This window comes from Arabidopsis thaliana, chromosome 2, assembly GCF_000001735.4.
Source record: "Arabidopsis thaliana chromosome 2, partial sequence".
Taxonomy (NCBI): Eukaryota; Viridiplantae; Streptophyta; class Magnoliopsida; order Brassicales; family Brassicaceae; genus Arabidopsis; species Arabidopsis thaliana.
Genome location: NC_003071.7, coordinates 17505873 through 17520000, shown reverse-complemented (window position 1 = coordinate 17520000; position 14128 = coordinate 17505873). Strand labels below are relative to the sequence as shown.

Sequence of the window (14128 nt, the reverse complement as noted above, 5' to 3'; positions counted from 1 at the left end):
TCTTTATTTTTATTCAATTCAGTAACCAAAACTAGAAGTTCTTTCTATCATATGCCTATCAGATAAAAAGTCCTTAAATTTAAAACTAGAAGTTCGTTTTTTTCATACTAACAATATATATCAAATAAATAAAAAACTTAATAAAGTCATAAATTTAAAATGTGAAGAAACCAATACTATAATAATTTATTATTTATCGTCAATTAGTTTTGAATTCGGAACTCGTTACCCTTCATTTGATAAAATAATTTATATAGTGAATTAATATTTTACAAAATGAAATTTAGTATAAGTTTCCATGGTCATATATCTCAAATCATTGAGTAAAAAAACAAGAGTGATGACAAATTACAACATAATGACGACACCCACACATGAAGCTGAAGTCCCAAAAACAAACCAGTAAACCACATTTCACCACCACGATTCAAAATATATAAAAAAATATGGAAAAAATGATTTTTCTTAATTGGTCCATTTGATGAAAAAAGAAAGACATTTGGATTTTTGCTATAAAAATGAAATCAGCGGCATTAAAAATAATAATAAAAAAATGGGATGGTTTTTACCAGAAAATCTCAAGAAAGTCACGTACTGTAACAGTAAAGCACATTTTAGGTTTATTTTTTTATTTTATTTTTAACTTTTTTAACAACACGTCGCCTCTTTTATACACAGCGTCTCTCTCTCTCTCTCCTCAATATAACATACTTAGCTGCGAATCTCGTCGTCATCGCCCCGACGAACCCTGTTTCGCGTCTCTTTCCCAATCCCAATCCAATTTCGATTCCTTCATTTCAGGATTCGTATAGCCGTAAATCCGTTATTGGGTTCTTCCGATTATCCACCGATAGATCTCGATCGAACGTTTTTCTCCGATTGGATTTTTGGGTGATTTCGCCGGAATTCATAATCAGACGGGAGGAGTCGCTTCTCTTCTCTTGAGTAATTTAGTCCCTTTTTGTGTTATGGAATCAATTGGTTGATGAACAAATACAAGTGTAAAACGATGCCGGGTTTAACAACACACATGAATGAGCATTACTCTTCTTCTGGGTTTTGGTCTGAGGACGACGATGGACTTACCTACGATCAGTTGGACCAGGTTCTTCTCTTCTTCCCTTTTTTCTTATCTTAGATTCCTTGATTACTTAGCTCAGATTTGATCGTTGCCTTAATGTCTGTTTTAGGTTAATCTGATTGCTTTGCTTTAGTGATATTGGATCTTAGGTTATATCTCTTCTGTGTCTAATTCATGGTTTTAAATTTCTTTACTCTGGGATGTTCATGATGCTCTATTAAACCGTGTATGCGTTCACATTTTCTTATAATTTTGATCCATTTTTGTGAGCTAGCTCAAACTTGAGACCAATTTATTTTTGAAATAATGATACAGTTCTGGAGTGAGCTGTCGTCGAAAGCTAGGCATGAGCTTCTTAGGATTGACAAGCAGACACTGTTTGAGCAAGCTCGCAAGAACATGTGCTGTTCCAGATGCCTTGGACTGTTGCTTGAAGGCTTCGCCCAGATTCTTTCTGCTGGGAGGGCCGCGTACGAAAAAAGAATGATGGGACCCTCCAAAGATAACTGTAAATCTAATGGCACTAGGAAATGTACGGTTGCGTACCAGAGCCCTCCTGTTCATCGATGGGGAGGTCTCACCACAACACGCTCGGGATGTATCACTCTTCTTGACTGCTTTTTGACTGCAAAAACTTTCAAAGGGCTTCAAAATGTAAGTTCATCAAAGGTTTCCCTATATTTGGTCGGTCCTGTTTTACCTAGCTAATCTATTAGTTCTAGCAGGTCTTTGAAAGTAACCGTGCTCGAGAGAGGGAACGTGAGTTGCTTTATCCTGATGCTTGTGGTGGCGGTGGTCGGGTATGGCTTAGTCAAGGGATTGCTGGTTTTGGTAAAGGTCATGGAACAAGAGAAACATGTAATTTGCATACCACGAGGCTCTCTTGTGATACATTAGTGGATTTTTGGTCTGCACTTGAAGAGCATAGTCGACAGTCACTTTTGAGAATGAAAGAAGAGGATTTTGTGGAAAGACTAACTTACAGGTTTGTTATTTGCTGATTCGGTATTCTTGGATTTTCTGTCACAAGATTAGTTGAGAAAGTTTTTGGATATGATCTTTTTTCTCCTACTAGGCTGTAGTGTGTATTATGAACTCTTACTACTTAAGCTAGTATATTTAAAATTGAATAATGATTAGGGATTCTGTATTTTCGATTTTGGGGATATGCCTATCAAGTCATTGCATTACTTAGTTGTTATGTTCTCCTTCTCTTCTCTTCGTTGTCTTGTTACTTTTTCTCCTTTCCTTATAACTAGTTAACATTTCAAACTACAGATTCGACTGCAAGAAGTTTTGTAGAGACTGCCGAAGAAATGTCATTCGGGAGTTTAAAGAACTTAAGGAACTTAAACGAATACAGAGAGATCCAAGATGTACCGACTGGTTTTGTGTTGCCGATACAGCCTTTCAGTATGAGGTCTTTTATCTTTTTTAACCTTTTCTTCTTACTTTGTAGATTCCTATATTCTATACGACAAGATCACTGGTTTTCAAGAGTAAATTTATCAATATACCTTAGAGGCTTATATTGCAAGGTAGAATCAAAAGTGTAATTGCAATTTCTCAGGTGGACATTGATTCTGTCCGAGCAGATTGGAGTCAATATTTTACAGAGAATGCTGGATATCATCATTTCGAGTGGGCTATTGGAACAGGAGAAGGCGAATCTGATATCCTCGAGTTCAAATATGTAGGCAATGATCGGAGTGCCCGAGTCAATGGCCTAGACCTTCGTGGATTACATGAATGCTACATTACTCTTAGGGCATTTAAAAAAAATGGCCGCCCCTCAGAAATATCTGTCAAAGCCCATGCATTGAGAGGCCAACAGTGCGTTCACTCCAGGCTTGTGGTTGGGGATGGCTTTGTTTCAATTAAAAGAGGGGAATGCATTCGAATGTTTTTTGAGCATGCTGAAGAGGCTGAGGAAGAAGAGGTAAATTGAAGATTTATAAGCTTTGTGACTGAAAAGCGTTCAGATATTTACAGTTTTGCAGATATGATATCTCCTTGCTGAAATATAATTATTTTGTTTCCAATGCTTCTATAAGGATGAAGTCCTGATAGACAAAGATGGAAATGAACTTGATGGTGAGTGCTTGCGTCCACAAAAGCATGCTAAGAGTCCAGAACTTGCTCGAGAGTTTCTTCTAGATGCTGCAACGGTTATTTTCAAGGAACAGGTTTGTTATAGATTCCTCCTCTAAGTTCACCTTCCATTCATTGTTATTTTGGGCTTTATTAAGGTGTATTCATTTCTATCTATTCATAATAATATCTTAGGTTGAAAAGGCATTTAGGGATGGTACAGCCCGTCAAAATGCACACAGTATATTTGTCTGCCTTTCATCGGAACTGTTAGAGCAACGTGTTCATATTGCCTGCAAAGAAATTGTTACCTTGGAGAAGCAGGTTTGGTCGCCATCTTGATTGGATTATTTTTGACAATCTATGCAATTTAACAAGACATTTACACTTTTATCTGTCCAACAACTTCATCATCTCAACACTTGCAGAACAAACTTCTCGAGGAAGAAGAGAAAGAAAAGCGTGAAGAAGAGGAGCGAAAAGAAAGGAAACGAATTAAAGAAAGGGAGAAAAAACTTCGTAGAAAGGAGAGATTGAAGGAAAAAGAACGCGAAAAAGAGCAGAAGAATCCAAAATTTAGTGATAAAGCAATACTGCCAATTATGTCAAGGGAAGAAGAAGGCTCTCGAAATCTTGATGAGGACACTAACAATACCATAAGATGCGAGGAGTCCGGAATTGAAAATGGAGATGTAGATTTGTCTTCACCTGGTTCTCCTGATGATCAAGATGAAGAGTGTTTGGATGGTTGCATTTCTCCAAGAGTTGAAACCCACTCTTGTGATAGCACTGATAAGGAGATTATAGATCATGAAGATGAAAACGGCTGCTTTACACCAAGACCTGCTCATAAGACGGCGAGATTATGGAAAGAGGTTCAGACTGATCATTCTTTGAGGTTGTCAGAAAAACGCAGATTTACAGAGAAAACTTCTTTTGTCAGTAGTTCTGAGGCAGGATACTGTAATGATAGATTAGAAATGTCTTCGGGACACTTCAATGGCTCAGATAAAAATGTGAGAGTGAAAGCTTCGAAAGCTGGTGGTAGCCCAAATAGCAGTAGGTCTCATGAGGAGTTTCAGTGTTCAGATGGCAGGACTGGTGAGAGGTATGATTACCATTCTTGCAGTTGCAAACCCATTAATGGTTACCGGGAAAAGGTAGAGTCTAATACATCTGCAACCAGAGGCATGCGAGAACCGAAATCAGTATTCAAATCTGACTCTGATCTGGATGTCTCCAAGCTTAACCGAGCCAATAGGTATACTCAATCAGGCTATAGACGAGAGATAAGAAGCAAAATGAATAATAGTCGAAACGCTTGTAAGATGGATCCAGTAAATGTGAGAAAGGTCTTGGACTCTGTGGAGCCGAAGCATTCACGAAACAGCTCAACCTCTGACGTATTATCACTTACAACATACAAAGCAGAAGAGATTAAAGATGTAAGTCCCACTGTGAAGCCAGCTGGCACACCGTCTCTATGCAAGGCTACAGATAAGTTGGGAAATGGGAGTTTTAATAATTCGACGGAGGTAGACAAGAAGATGGAAGTTCACATAACACTGAAGAATGATTACCTGTACTCGAAAGATCCTATGATGAGTAGAAGTTCTAGTTCAAACAATGGAAACATCGAATCCTCCTCGATGTCTGATTCCGAAGTTGCCAGTCAGCAATCTGAAGGAAGAGAGAATCTAGTGGATACTCAGAACGATATGCCCGACTGTCACGAGAAGATGGTAGAGAAAGTGACAGAGATGAGTATGGATGAAAGAGATGTTTTAAAGATTAAGAATATATCTAACCTTCCAGCAGACAACGGGGAAAGTAAATTATCAGGAACTCCTTTTATGGTTCCTAGCCAAAACATGGAAAATATGGTACCAGGTCTTAATACTGGTTCCTACCTGTCCCAGCCACAAAACATGATACTCCCCCAGATGCTTAACCAGAGTATACCATTGCCAGTCTTCCAGGCTCCTTCAACAATGGGTTACTATCATCAAGCTCCAGTCTCTTGGTCTTCAGCTTCAACCAACGGATTAATGCAATTCCCTCATCCTAACCACTATGTATACACTGGTCCCCTTGGATACAGTCTGAATGGAGAGTCTCCTTTATGCATGCAGTACGGGACCCCATTGAACCATTCAGCAGCTCCTTTCTTCAATTCCGGGCCAGTTCCAATTTTCCATCCGTTTGCTGAAACCAACACAATGAACACTGTTGACCAAGCTCAACCTCTTGAGCCATTGGAACACAGTTTTTTGAAGGAAGCAAATGAGAGGAGATTTAACGAAATGCCTTTAATGGAAACTCCAAGGAAAAGATGTCCACAAACTGATAGTGATGAGAACTTCTCCTTGTTCCACTTTGGTGGCCCGGTTGCTCTGTCCACAGGAAGTAAAGCGAATCCTGCTCGATCCAAAGATGGGATTTTGGAGGATTTCTCGTTGCAGTTCTCAGGAGATCATGTTTTTGGTGATCCAACCGGCAATAGCAAGAAGGAGAAAGAGAACACAGTTGGTGAAGAGTACAACTTGTTTGCGACAAGTAACAGTTTGAGGTTTTCTATCTTCTAAAGTTTTTTTATACAATTTCTTGGATTGTTTGGCGTCATGGAGAACGCAGTAAAATACCTTTGGTTGTTTTATTTCATGTAAAGATCTCTTCATATTTTAAAGGTTTTGTTTTACTCAGAATGAATAATTTCTCCATTGTTGGCTGTATATTTCATCACAACACAACAGGCAAAAATATAATCTCATACAACAGATGTTCTCTTGACATAATCTACTATTGTTTAGAGGATTTCAGAACAGCGAGATAAAGGCCTTGCTCATCAACAAACTGGGTTAGCTCAAATGAATGCTTCTCAGCAACATTACTCAATGTGGACTCATCAGGTAAATCAGAGACGACCACATCTGAAAACTCTTTCCTTTGCTGCTCCAAGCCTAGTCTACCTTGCGGGTGACTGATTACTACTCTTGCACCTGTCACAAGCATTAGACTAGTGTTAGCAACTAAGACTCCAACAAGTGTTAGCCTGAGACATAGTGAGTGAAGAAAAGTCAGAACATAGTACCTGAGGAACAACGTTGAGAGAGTGTCTTGAACAGTTCGTCGAGGTCAAAAGGCAAAGCTGGAAGAAAGTAGAGAAACACAGCGTCTAATGGAGACCATTTCTCCGGGACATAGATCATTTCTCCTTGCCAACATTTGACTTTGTCGTACTTCTCTTTGATACAGGCTAACGTAAAAAGGGAGTCATGGACAATGAGCAAAAGCTGAGAAGGTGAAGATTCTACCAAACGATCAACGAATGTTTCGGAGCTAATTGAAACCAAAACCCTCGAAGATTCGGATAATTCTCCAGCCTTTATGATCCTCTCAATCTTCTGAGTATGTTCAGTGGAGTCAATTTCCATAGATTCGAGAAAGGACCAATCTTTCTCATGGAAATCGACTACGGAGACTGTTCCCTCTGGAGGAGAGCTTGAAGAAACACAAAACGCTCTGTAACGAGAGACATTAGACTGAGAGAATGAGAGATGTTGAGGTGAAAATAAGTGACTTTGAAGACGATTTAACTTCTTTGGTTGCAAAGAGAGACGACGCGAAGAATCGAAAGCAACGAGAGAAGGTAAAAGGGCAGAAGAAGAAGATGGAAACGAAAGGGAGAACATTGATAAAACTGCAGCTTCTGTGCTAAATCGAAGAAGAAGAAGATAGTAGTGTGAATTTTGTAGGGCATCTCAATTTGGGAAGACGATGACGATGACGTAGTGTCTTTATTTGGGCCAGAATAAGAAAGCCCATAAGGCCCAGTAGTTTATTAGTTGTAAGCTTCAGTTATGGCGTAGCAACGGTGGAGAAGGAACATTCTCGGAGAGAAGAGAGACGGTGATCGGAGAGAAAGAGAGGATGGGAACGAGACAAGTATACGAAGAGAAGCTTCGGCGTGGGAATCTTGATTATGATCCGACTATGAATCCTGGTCTTGGTTCTGCTCGGTGTCCTCGTTGTCTTTCTCTCTTAAACCCTAATTCAGTGAGTTGCCAAAGTTTCTTCTACAGTGTTTTGTGGTTTTGTGTCAGAAGCGTCTGAGACTCATGTTCTTGTGTTTAATAATTTCTCAGGAGAAAGGAGAGTGGACGATAACTCCAGTTTTACACGATGCTGCTGCAGTGGTCAGTTTTCGCATTTCTATCTCATTCATCTCTTTGAAATTCTCTTCAGTCTCCGTTTCAATTATGTGTTATGGGATTACTTTATATGCACGGATACTTGTTTTGGACTCCTAGTTGGGTAATTGGTTTGTTGGCAATCAGCTGAATTTAGTTGCAATTATATTGCGAATGAGAATTTGAATTCTAGCTTAGGGTATTGTGTTGTGATTTTTGGTTTCCTCTGTTGGTCATGTAAAGGTTTAACCTTTTTTTCATTGACTTCTGAAATAGCCTTTTCCAGGTTAATGTTAATTTGGTCTATTGCGATGTTTGTGTTTTAGCTTTTTCATTTGAAATGATTTGTGTTGGCTGTTGGGTGCAGAGCATCCATCATATTCTCCAATTATCCTTCCGTTCACAGATTTGTTGTGTTTTGACTTTTGACTTAGTATTTTGGTTGGGAATTATTTTTTGGTTGGGAATACCATGATGTGTATTGGCTTTTTGGATAGCATGGAAATCGATTTATCTTGCTGTGCATTTAGCTATACTACTCTGTTTCTAACTAGGTGTCTCCTGTGCTATAGGCTGGTTCTGGTATTGGTGGCTTGCTTAGTGCCGTCCATGCTTTCAATACAGGTATCACATGATTCTCTTGTCGTCAAATACTTATCATTTCTACAGTGGATCTTATCTCTTTGGGTTTTCAGGGATCCCCTATCTTCAAAATCGGTTTTCCGGGTCAAAGCGGCTTTCCTTTCTTGTGGGGGTATGTATTTTCTCTTGCCTTACCTACTAGTTCTGGAATTCTTCCTGTTTCCTCTTTTCTGTTGACATTACCTTGTATGAATTTTATGTACTTCTCAATTATTGCTTTTCCTTATAGGTTCCATTGCTTCTAGTATATTCAGGTGTAGGGGCTGCTTTTGGAGGTAACCTAATCGTTTTTGGCTCACTCGCTTCTCTTGTGCCTGAATATTTGTTTCGTATATATCCTGCGTTAGTGATTAACTGTCTGTGATTTGTCCTGAATTTTTGTGAATGGCCTTCTCATTGTGTTTTGAACCTCTTTATTTTGTGTTTTGAACTTATGTAGTTCTGTTAGCATCTTTTGTACTTGTAGCTTTTTAATGCAAGAAAGTTTACAAGCCGCGATAAGTTTTCCAATAGTATGGTTAGAATACGAATCAAGGTGTGCTGCACAGTGTAGAATTGCAACTTTTACCTTTAGGTGAATTACTTACATTAATGGTTTACCATCAAGAGAATTGGCTTTCCTCTTATCTGTTTAAAACTTTCAAATGCCAGGTGGTAGTGGGTATGTTAGTAGCTTTGTGCACGTAGTCTTTTGTTTGATGTACCTGGTATATATGTAGATACATCTGTATGTTTACTTTGAAGAAAGCACCTGAACTTTTGTTTGTGTACAATGCTTGCTAGGTTATGCACTTCCAAAGTTTGCTCAGCTGACAGTTACCTCGTATTATGCATCTTCAAGTGCTTCACATTATGGAATTTCTATGCTAACCCGGCGTATCGAAGAAGCTCATCTCTCTCGAACTCAGAAAGAAGAGGTAAAATGAAGTCATGCACAGATAAATGAGAATCTATTCCACTCCTCTAGCTGAGCCAGCTTATTTCACGATCTCTTCTTCTATTTTGTTTTCTCGGTTACCTTTCCAAGTCACATTCTTGAGAACCACATCTATAATGTTAATTTCTCAACATAGTTATACCAAATATAATGTCTTTTAGGTCCTCTCTACTGATAATGCCATGGTATTTGATTCTTGAATATATTATACTGCTTACACAATATCCTCCTGATCTATTTTACAAGCAGTCATGGAACTACATGAACCATGTCTTCTCAATGGCTACCTTTTCATATGAATCCATTGCTATGACTTTTGATATGTTTGTCTTGAATTCTGACAACAAGATCGGAGATTCTGAGTGATGGTAGCAATGGTAGCAAGCAAGTAGATGTTGAAAATTAGTTGTGTAAGAAGCCATAGTCCCAACTCCCAAGGATTGAACCACATGGTCTATAGGGTCGGTGGAACTTTATATATGTAGCTTTGGTCACAAAAATGAGACCGTTTTGGCAGGTTGCACTGTTGTGTAAATGAGATTGAGTGAGTTTTATTTCTTAAGGGGTTTGAGATGTGTACTGTTCGAACTATCATCCTCAAGTTGCAACTTTCCTAGGGTTGTGGGCCGATGTTCCTTAAATTCCACTAGTCCCTTTTACATATCTAAAAAAAAACAAGAGAGCAGAGAAAGTGGTCCTAAGGTTATATAATGTGTATGCTCTTCACACGTCTTTATTATGTGCTTCTTTTATCATGTTGTTCATCACATGCTTCCTTCTCCATTGCATTAACTAGTGGGTCCTTTTATAGCTGCTCTTGATGTTAACTCTTTGACAGCATTCATTCACTGAGTATCCTTAAATTTTCCATAATTTGATAAAACCATCACGTAATTCTCAAAGGTACTGTGCTCTCTGGTTTAACCTCTGCAGTTTGTATCCAAATAACTGTTCCAAGGAGGGCAGATATGTCTTCTTCTTCTTTTTCGTTTGGTTTTTTGTTCCCATGTGATTTTGATATGCATCCTTATTGCAATAGTTTGTTGCATAAGACTTGTCTAGAAAACCTTATCTCTCATCCTTTTGATTGACAGGCTGAGTTTGCACCGTTTGGTCCTTCCCCGTAATATAGACAGCGACTGTCCTGTTCCGCGACTAAAGACTTAAGGTCAGAAGTTTTGCAATGTCACTTTCTGCAACCTGTTATCACAATAATGTGCTGAGATTTGTTTGAAAGCTTTAGGATAATATTAAGACGTACTCCTTGCATAATGTTAGTTGATTAGGTACACATTAGCAATCATGCTACAACGTTTCACGACATATATAACTAGAGAAGGAAAAGTATTCCTTCTGTTCAATCTCAGTACTTATAACCTGCATACTTTTACCTCAAGAGTATCCAAAGTTGTTCTTTTGGAATTATAGACTTGATAGAGTAAGATTAGCTGTCGTTTAACTTTTATATATTGGTTAGTATCACAGCTGGTAATTCTAAAGCAAATAGGCTTTATATATCTGTAACCATCTTGAGTTCTTATTGTAGTATATTTGTAGTGTGAGGCAATGCCACATATATATGTGATTGAAGTCTTGCCAAAACTGGAAAAGTCAAGCATTTGAATATCTTGGTCTATGCCGAAAGTCGTAGCTATATAAATATGGTTGTCTTTAATGTTTGGTTAGTGTTAAGACATTGAAGGTCATATGTTAGGTACGAGGATTGATATCATTGCTTCTTCTGAGATATACGATTGTGATTCTTGTAGGCCTTGGGGCATATGGACTTCATTCAAAGTCTGTTCACTGGAGGCAATAAGAAGAAACATGGTCATGTGCCGTGGCTTGTAACCAGTATTTTTATTTTCTTATTATATTTTGAGCATTGTGGTATATGGGGAGAGAGAGAGAGAGATGAACAAGGAAATATGGTAGACAGCTTGTAGTTGATGATTCTCTTTGAACTGCCCAAAAAAAGGTTAGAAAAGAAACTAAAGAAGAAAGCTTTTGAGGAAAGGCTTTAGCTTTAGGTTCTGTGTGTTGAGAAAGATGTGAAAGCTCTATCTTTGGCTAACTCTACACTTGTAATCATGGACCACTTTCACTTCTCAACTCTCTCTCTCTCTCTCCCCTTTTGTCTTGTCCATTGTCTTCAGTGATCCCCACAGTCACCGAATCATCATCAACATCTGCATTTACCCATCCTTCGTTGCCTCTTGATTCGGTAAAAGACCGTTTTAATTAGACAGAGACCCTAAGCATTTTGTATCTAAAGAGTCTTCTGGGGTTTTTAATGGTTAAGACTTTAAATATCTCGACTGCAACAACAGAGAGAAAGTACGTGTGACTTCCATGGCCCTTAAATTAATGTTCCTCTTTCTCTGAAAGTTATAGAGAGTCTTGAAGGAAGCCATAACAGAACTCACAAATGAACAGATGAAATCAAACAAAAAAAACGATAATTATATCATTCACATTCACACACACGTGAGAGGAAATTAAACGGATGAACGAATTTTACTAATTAACCAAAATATTATTCCCTTTATTAATATAAACTCAGAATGTGAAAACCTCAAAAAGGTTCAAGATGATCTACACACCAAACCGGTTCTCGTTTTCTTTTTCTTTTTTTCAGTCTCCAACACTCTCAAAAGAATTGGCTTCACCGATCAGCGAGTCTCATATATCACAGCAATGATGGATGATAAAAAAATAAAATAAAAGAAGTCAGAGATGAAGATCGAGACTCACATGATCTTGCACATTGGGTTTCATCAATCTGTACGGCCAGTTATTAGGCTCCTTATTAGTCTCTTGCTCATGCGACCTAAACGCTGAAGCTGGTGAAGATGAGTAAACGCCTTGAATAGTATTTGTTGACGTGGAAGGCGGTACACGCCACAAACCTAAAGGACTTCCGTTGATTGTCGGTGGGTTAGAAGAAGGAGGAGCAAGAGTATTCCTTGAGTAGTACGACGGCGTTTGATGTCCCCCTCCGCCGTAGTATGATCTAGCTTCCGTCGTCCAAGACGGATAGTGACGGTGGTGGTGGTTGTTGAGGAAGCCGTAGATGTGGTGAGGGTCATGAGGCTGATGATGATGAAGGTATGATGTCATGGAACCGCGTTTGGCGTGTTGACGTTCACGTTTGTGAGCGTTTTGATGTCCACCTAGGGCTTGAGAAGTTGGGAAGTTTCTGAAGCAGTAGTGACACTCGAATCTCCTGTTGTTGTTGTTATCTTTGTCTTTGTCCTTATCTTTTTCTTTGTCTTTGTCCTTGATATTCTCAGAGCTCTCATCGTTCTTGGTAGTGGTTTGATGATCAGAAGGTTCTGCGGATAAGTTGTCGGAGTTATCACCGACGAGCTCTTGGCCGAAGAGACGAATAATGGCGGCTTTTTCTTTGGGAGGAGTACGGCGGATGAAAGGAAGCTGAGAGAAGGATTCAACGTTGACGTTCATGAAATCGTGAGTTTCTCTTCGTCCGTTGGTTTCGTCCATGGAAGAGAGAGATCAGGGAGAGTGAGTTTGAGAAGAATGAGGTTGACTGTTTCAGAGACAGAAAGACAAGAGATGAGGTTTTGCATTAATTTAAAGAGAGGTTCCCAAATTCTTTTTAAGGTAAATACATAATTGCTATTTAACCCCTGCAGCATGGCCGCGTGCGTGATTTTACGTTTATCCACCTATATATATATAGCTAAAGAATGATCCACATTTCACTTGTACATATTTTTCAAAATAAATAAATCTACTTCTTCATTAGTTTTTTTATGATCTCAATTTTTTCATTAGTATATTAGATTTTTCCTTTTGAAAATCAAACCTCATAGAATTTTAAAATTGACTCCATGGTGCATGTTTATATTTTATTTTTTTCGTTAGTTCATGTTTATATAAACCTGCAATTATGGTTGGAAAAAAAAAAAAACTAATTAGCGTATGGAAGCATAGGAGACGTAAATATGGGGTATATATGGAAGCATAGTACTATACTATATGATTACAGATTTATCTTGTGTTTAAATTGTAGCTTACTATGAATCTATACCGTGTGTCGCGGTAGGTAAAAATAGCCGGATAAAATCAATCAATATATAGGGAGACCTCTAATCTACATTCACTTCCCCTACGCAATATATCTCTCATTAGACATACATATACAAATATCCATCTCATCAAAAACAAACCCATCAATCCTCCTTTTTCAAAGTTATCTCCTTTTTAGTTAGTTGTTTCTTAAAGTGATTCCTGCAAATGTTGAAACTAAGACAAAAAGCTTACCAAATTGGTCGTAAGCAGATGAAATGGGGTCACAGTGAGTAATGAGATGAACTAAAAACAGTGAGAGTTTGTAGGTAAGAGATCATTAGCAAGGTGAAGTTAGGTGTGTACTCTTTAACATCACGGACCTATTTGGTTATTATGTCTACGTATAAGTACATGGATTTTACTACTAATAGAGAGAGAGAGAAATAGAAAGACCTAATTAAAGAGACTTCTTCTCTCTCAAGGACCATACTTTTAGTCTCTTGGATGTTTTGTCTCTTTGATGCAAAGATAATCTTACAGAGAGAGAGAGGTGGTCCATGTTCATGATCATTAATGATGCTCATAATCGACTAGTTGACATGTCATCACCAGATAGTTAACCAATTTAAAAGATTGAACCTTAATCGATGAGATCACATCATCTTATCAATATGTATGTAATCTGTTAATACTTATCAACTCGGATCGATCATATACACGTCTTCTTCAAATGAACTATATATATATATGTATTCTCTTTTTGTTCGTCTACACTAAATTTTTTGATATTTTGTAAGAATAATTAAATTTTAAATCCCATTAATTTTGATTATATATATTCCCTGATTATGTCACACAAATAATGTATATGTTGCTAATGTCAAGCTGGAATAAGGACTATAAAACTCATTAATCCATAAATTAATCTGACCTTTTTCATTTCTTTGACGACTCCCAAATTCCCAATTAAGTATGACGTTCAGTTAGTTGTTTTGAGCGGTAAAAATTTTCTCCTGTACAATGGTTGGAATCAAATTACTAAACAGTCTAAACTAATCCTACGAAAACTAAGATCTTGTAAACTAATGCTGATTGCTTACTATACACAGTATTCAAAGTTTTCATTTAGTACGTATCGAATCATCTCTTATC

General features: G+C 38.0%; 4 protein-coding genes and 1 long non-coding RNA gene across 7 annotated transcripts; 2 read left to right on the top strand and 3 right to left on the bottom strand.

Annotated features, from left to right (window-relative positions):
* The first annotated feature begins 697 nt into the window (after nucleotides 1-697).
* Nucleotides 698-5883, top strand: AT2G41960 (uncharacterized protein). Its single transcript, NM_129760.5, has 8 exons — nucleotides 698-1105; nucleotides 1397-1735; nucleotides 1807-2066; nucleotides 2360-2501; nucleotides 2652-3020; nucleotides 3136-3267; nucleotides 3368-3496; nucleotides 3601-5883. The coding sequence occupies exons 1-8, from the start codon at nucleotides 986-988 to the stop codon at nucleotides 5755-5757; spliced, it is 3648 nt and encodes a 1215-aa protein (NP_181727.1). The 5' UTR covers nucleotides 698-985; the 3' UTR covers nucleotides 5758-5883.
* On the bottom strand, nucleotides 5386-5595 carry AT2G09325. The gene has a single exon (NR_140513.1). It is a non-coding gene; the product is annotated as an other RNA (long non-coding RNA).
* On the bottom strand, nucleotides 5834-6993 carry AT2G41950 (DNA-directed RNA polymerase subunit beta). The gene is made up of 2 exons (NM_129759.6): nucleotides 6264-6993; nucleotides 5834-6171 (listed from the first exon to the last, which is right to left on the bottom strand). Exons 1-2 carry the CDS (start codon nucleotides 6862-6864, stop codon nucleotides 5972-5974), a joined length of 801 nt encoding a protein of 266 aa, NP_181726.1. The 5' UTR covers nucleotides 6865-6993; the 3' UTR covers nucleotides 5834-5971.
* On the top strand, nucleotides 6937-10932 carry AT2G41945 (uncharacterized protein). 3 transcript variants are annotated; one of them, NM_001161097.1, is made up of 10 exons: nucleotides 7047-7228; nucleotides 7318-7368; nucleotides 7935-7986; nucleotides 8058-8116; nucleotides 8234-8279; nucleotides 8485-8578; nucleotides 8692-8711; nucleotides 8788-8921; nucleotides 10036-10109; nucleotides 10711-10932. In NM_001161097.1, the coding sequence occupies exons 1-9, from the start codon at nucleotides 7103-7105 to the stop codon at nucleotides 10066-10068; spliced, it is 615 nt and encodes a 204-aa protein (NP_001154569.1). In that variant the 5' UTR covers nucleotides 7047-7102; the 3' UTR covers nucleotides 10069-10109; nucleotides 10711-10932. The 3 variants fall into 3 exon arrangements, with proteins under 3 accessions (NP_973663.1, NP_001154569.1, NP_001078039.1); NM_001084570.1 differs by lacking the exons at nucleotides 8485-8578; nucleotides 8692-8711; NM_201934.3 differs by lacking the exons at nucleotides 8485-8578; nucleotides 8692-8711; nucleotides 10036-10109; nucleotides 10711-10932 and having other exon boundaries at nucleotides 6937-7228; nucleotides 8788-9161.
* A 452-nt stretch (nucleotides 10933-11384) lies between these two features.
* Nucleotides 11385-12658, bottom strand: ZFP8 (zinc finger protein 8). The gene has a single exon (NM_129758.3). The coding sequence runs from the start codon at nucleotides 12443-12445 to the stop codon at nucleotides 11672-11674; it is 774 nt and encodes a 257-aa protein (NP_181725.1). The 5' UTR covers nucleotides 12446-12658; the 3' UTR covers nucleotides 11385-11671.
* Nucleotides 12659-14128: the final 1470 nt, after the last annotated feature.

What these genes read in the sequence shown, in the direction of transcription:
- AT2G41950 (NM_129759.6), bottom strand. Translation starts at nt 6,864, where the DNA reads ATGTTCTCCCTTTCGTTTCCATCTTCTTCTTCTGCCCTTTTACCTTCT. An exon ending in CTCTCAACGTTGTTCCTCAG is followed by an intron (nt 6,172 to 6,263) that starts GTACTATGTTCT and finishes TGCTTGTGACAG; the next exon opens with GTGCAAGAGTAGTAATCAGT.
- AT2G41945 (NM_001161097.1), top strand. Translation starts at nt 7,103, where the DNA reads ATGGGAACGAGACAAGTATACGAAGAGAAGCTTCGGCGTGGGAATCTT. An exon ending in TACACGATGCTGCTGCAGTG is followed by an intron (nt 7,369 to 7,934) that starts GTCAGTTTTCGC and finishes CCTGTGCTATAG; the next exon opens with GCTGGTTCTGGTATTGGTGG. An exon ending in TCTTTTGTTTGATGTACCTG is followed by an intron (nt 8,712 to 8,787) that starts GTATATATGTAG and finishes AATGCTTGCTAG; the next exon opens with GTTATGCACTTCCAAAGTTT.
- AT2G41960 (NM_129760.5), top strand. Translation starts at nt 986, where the DNA reads ATGAACAAATACAAGTGTAAAACGATGCCGGGTTTAACAACACACATG. An exon ending in CTTTCAAAGGGCTTCAAAAT is followed by an intron (nt 1,736 to 1,806) that starts GTAAGTTCATCA and finishes TAGTTCTAGCAG; the next exon opens with GTCTTTGAAAGTAACCGTGC. An exon ending in ATACAGCCTTTCAGTATGAG is followed by an intron (nt 2,502 to 2,651) that starts GTCTTTTATCTT and finishes GCAATTTCTCAG; the next exon opens with GTGGACATTGATTCTGTCCG.
- ZFP8 (NM_129758.3), bottom strand. Translation starts at nt 12,445, where the DNA reads ATGGACGAAACCAACGGACGAAGAGAAACTCACGATTTCATGAACGTC.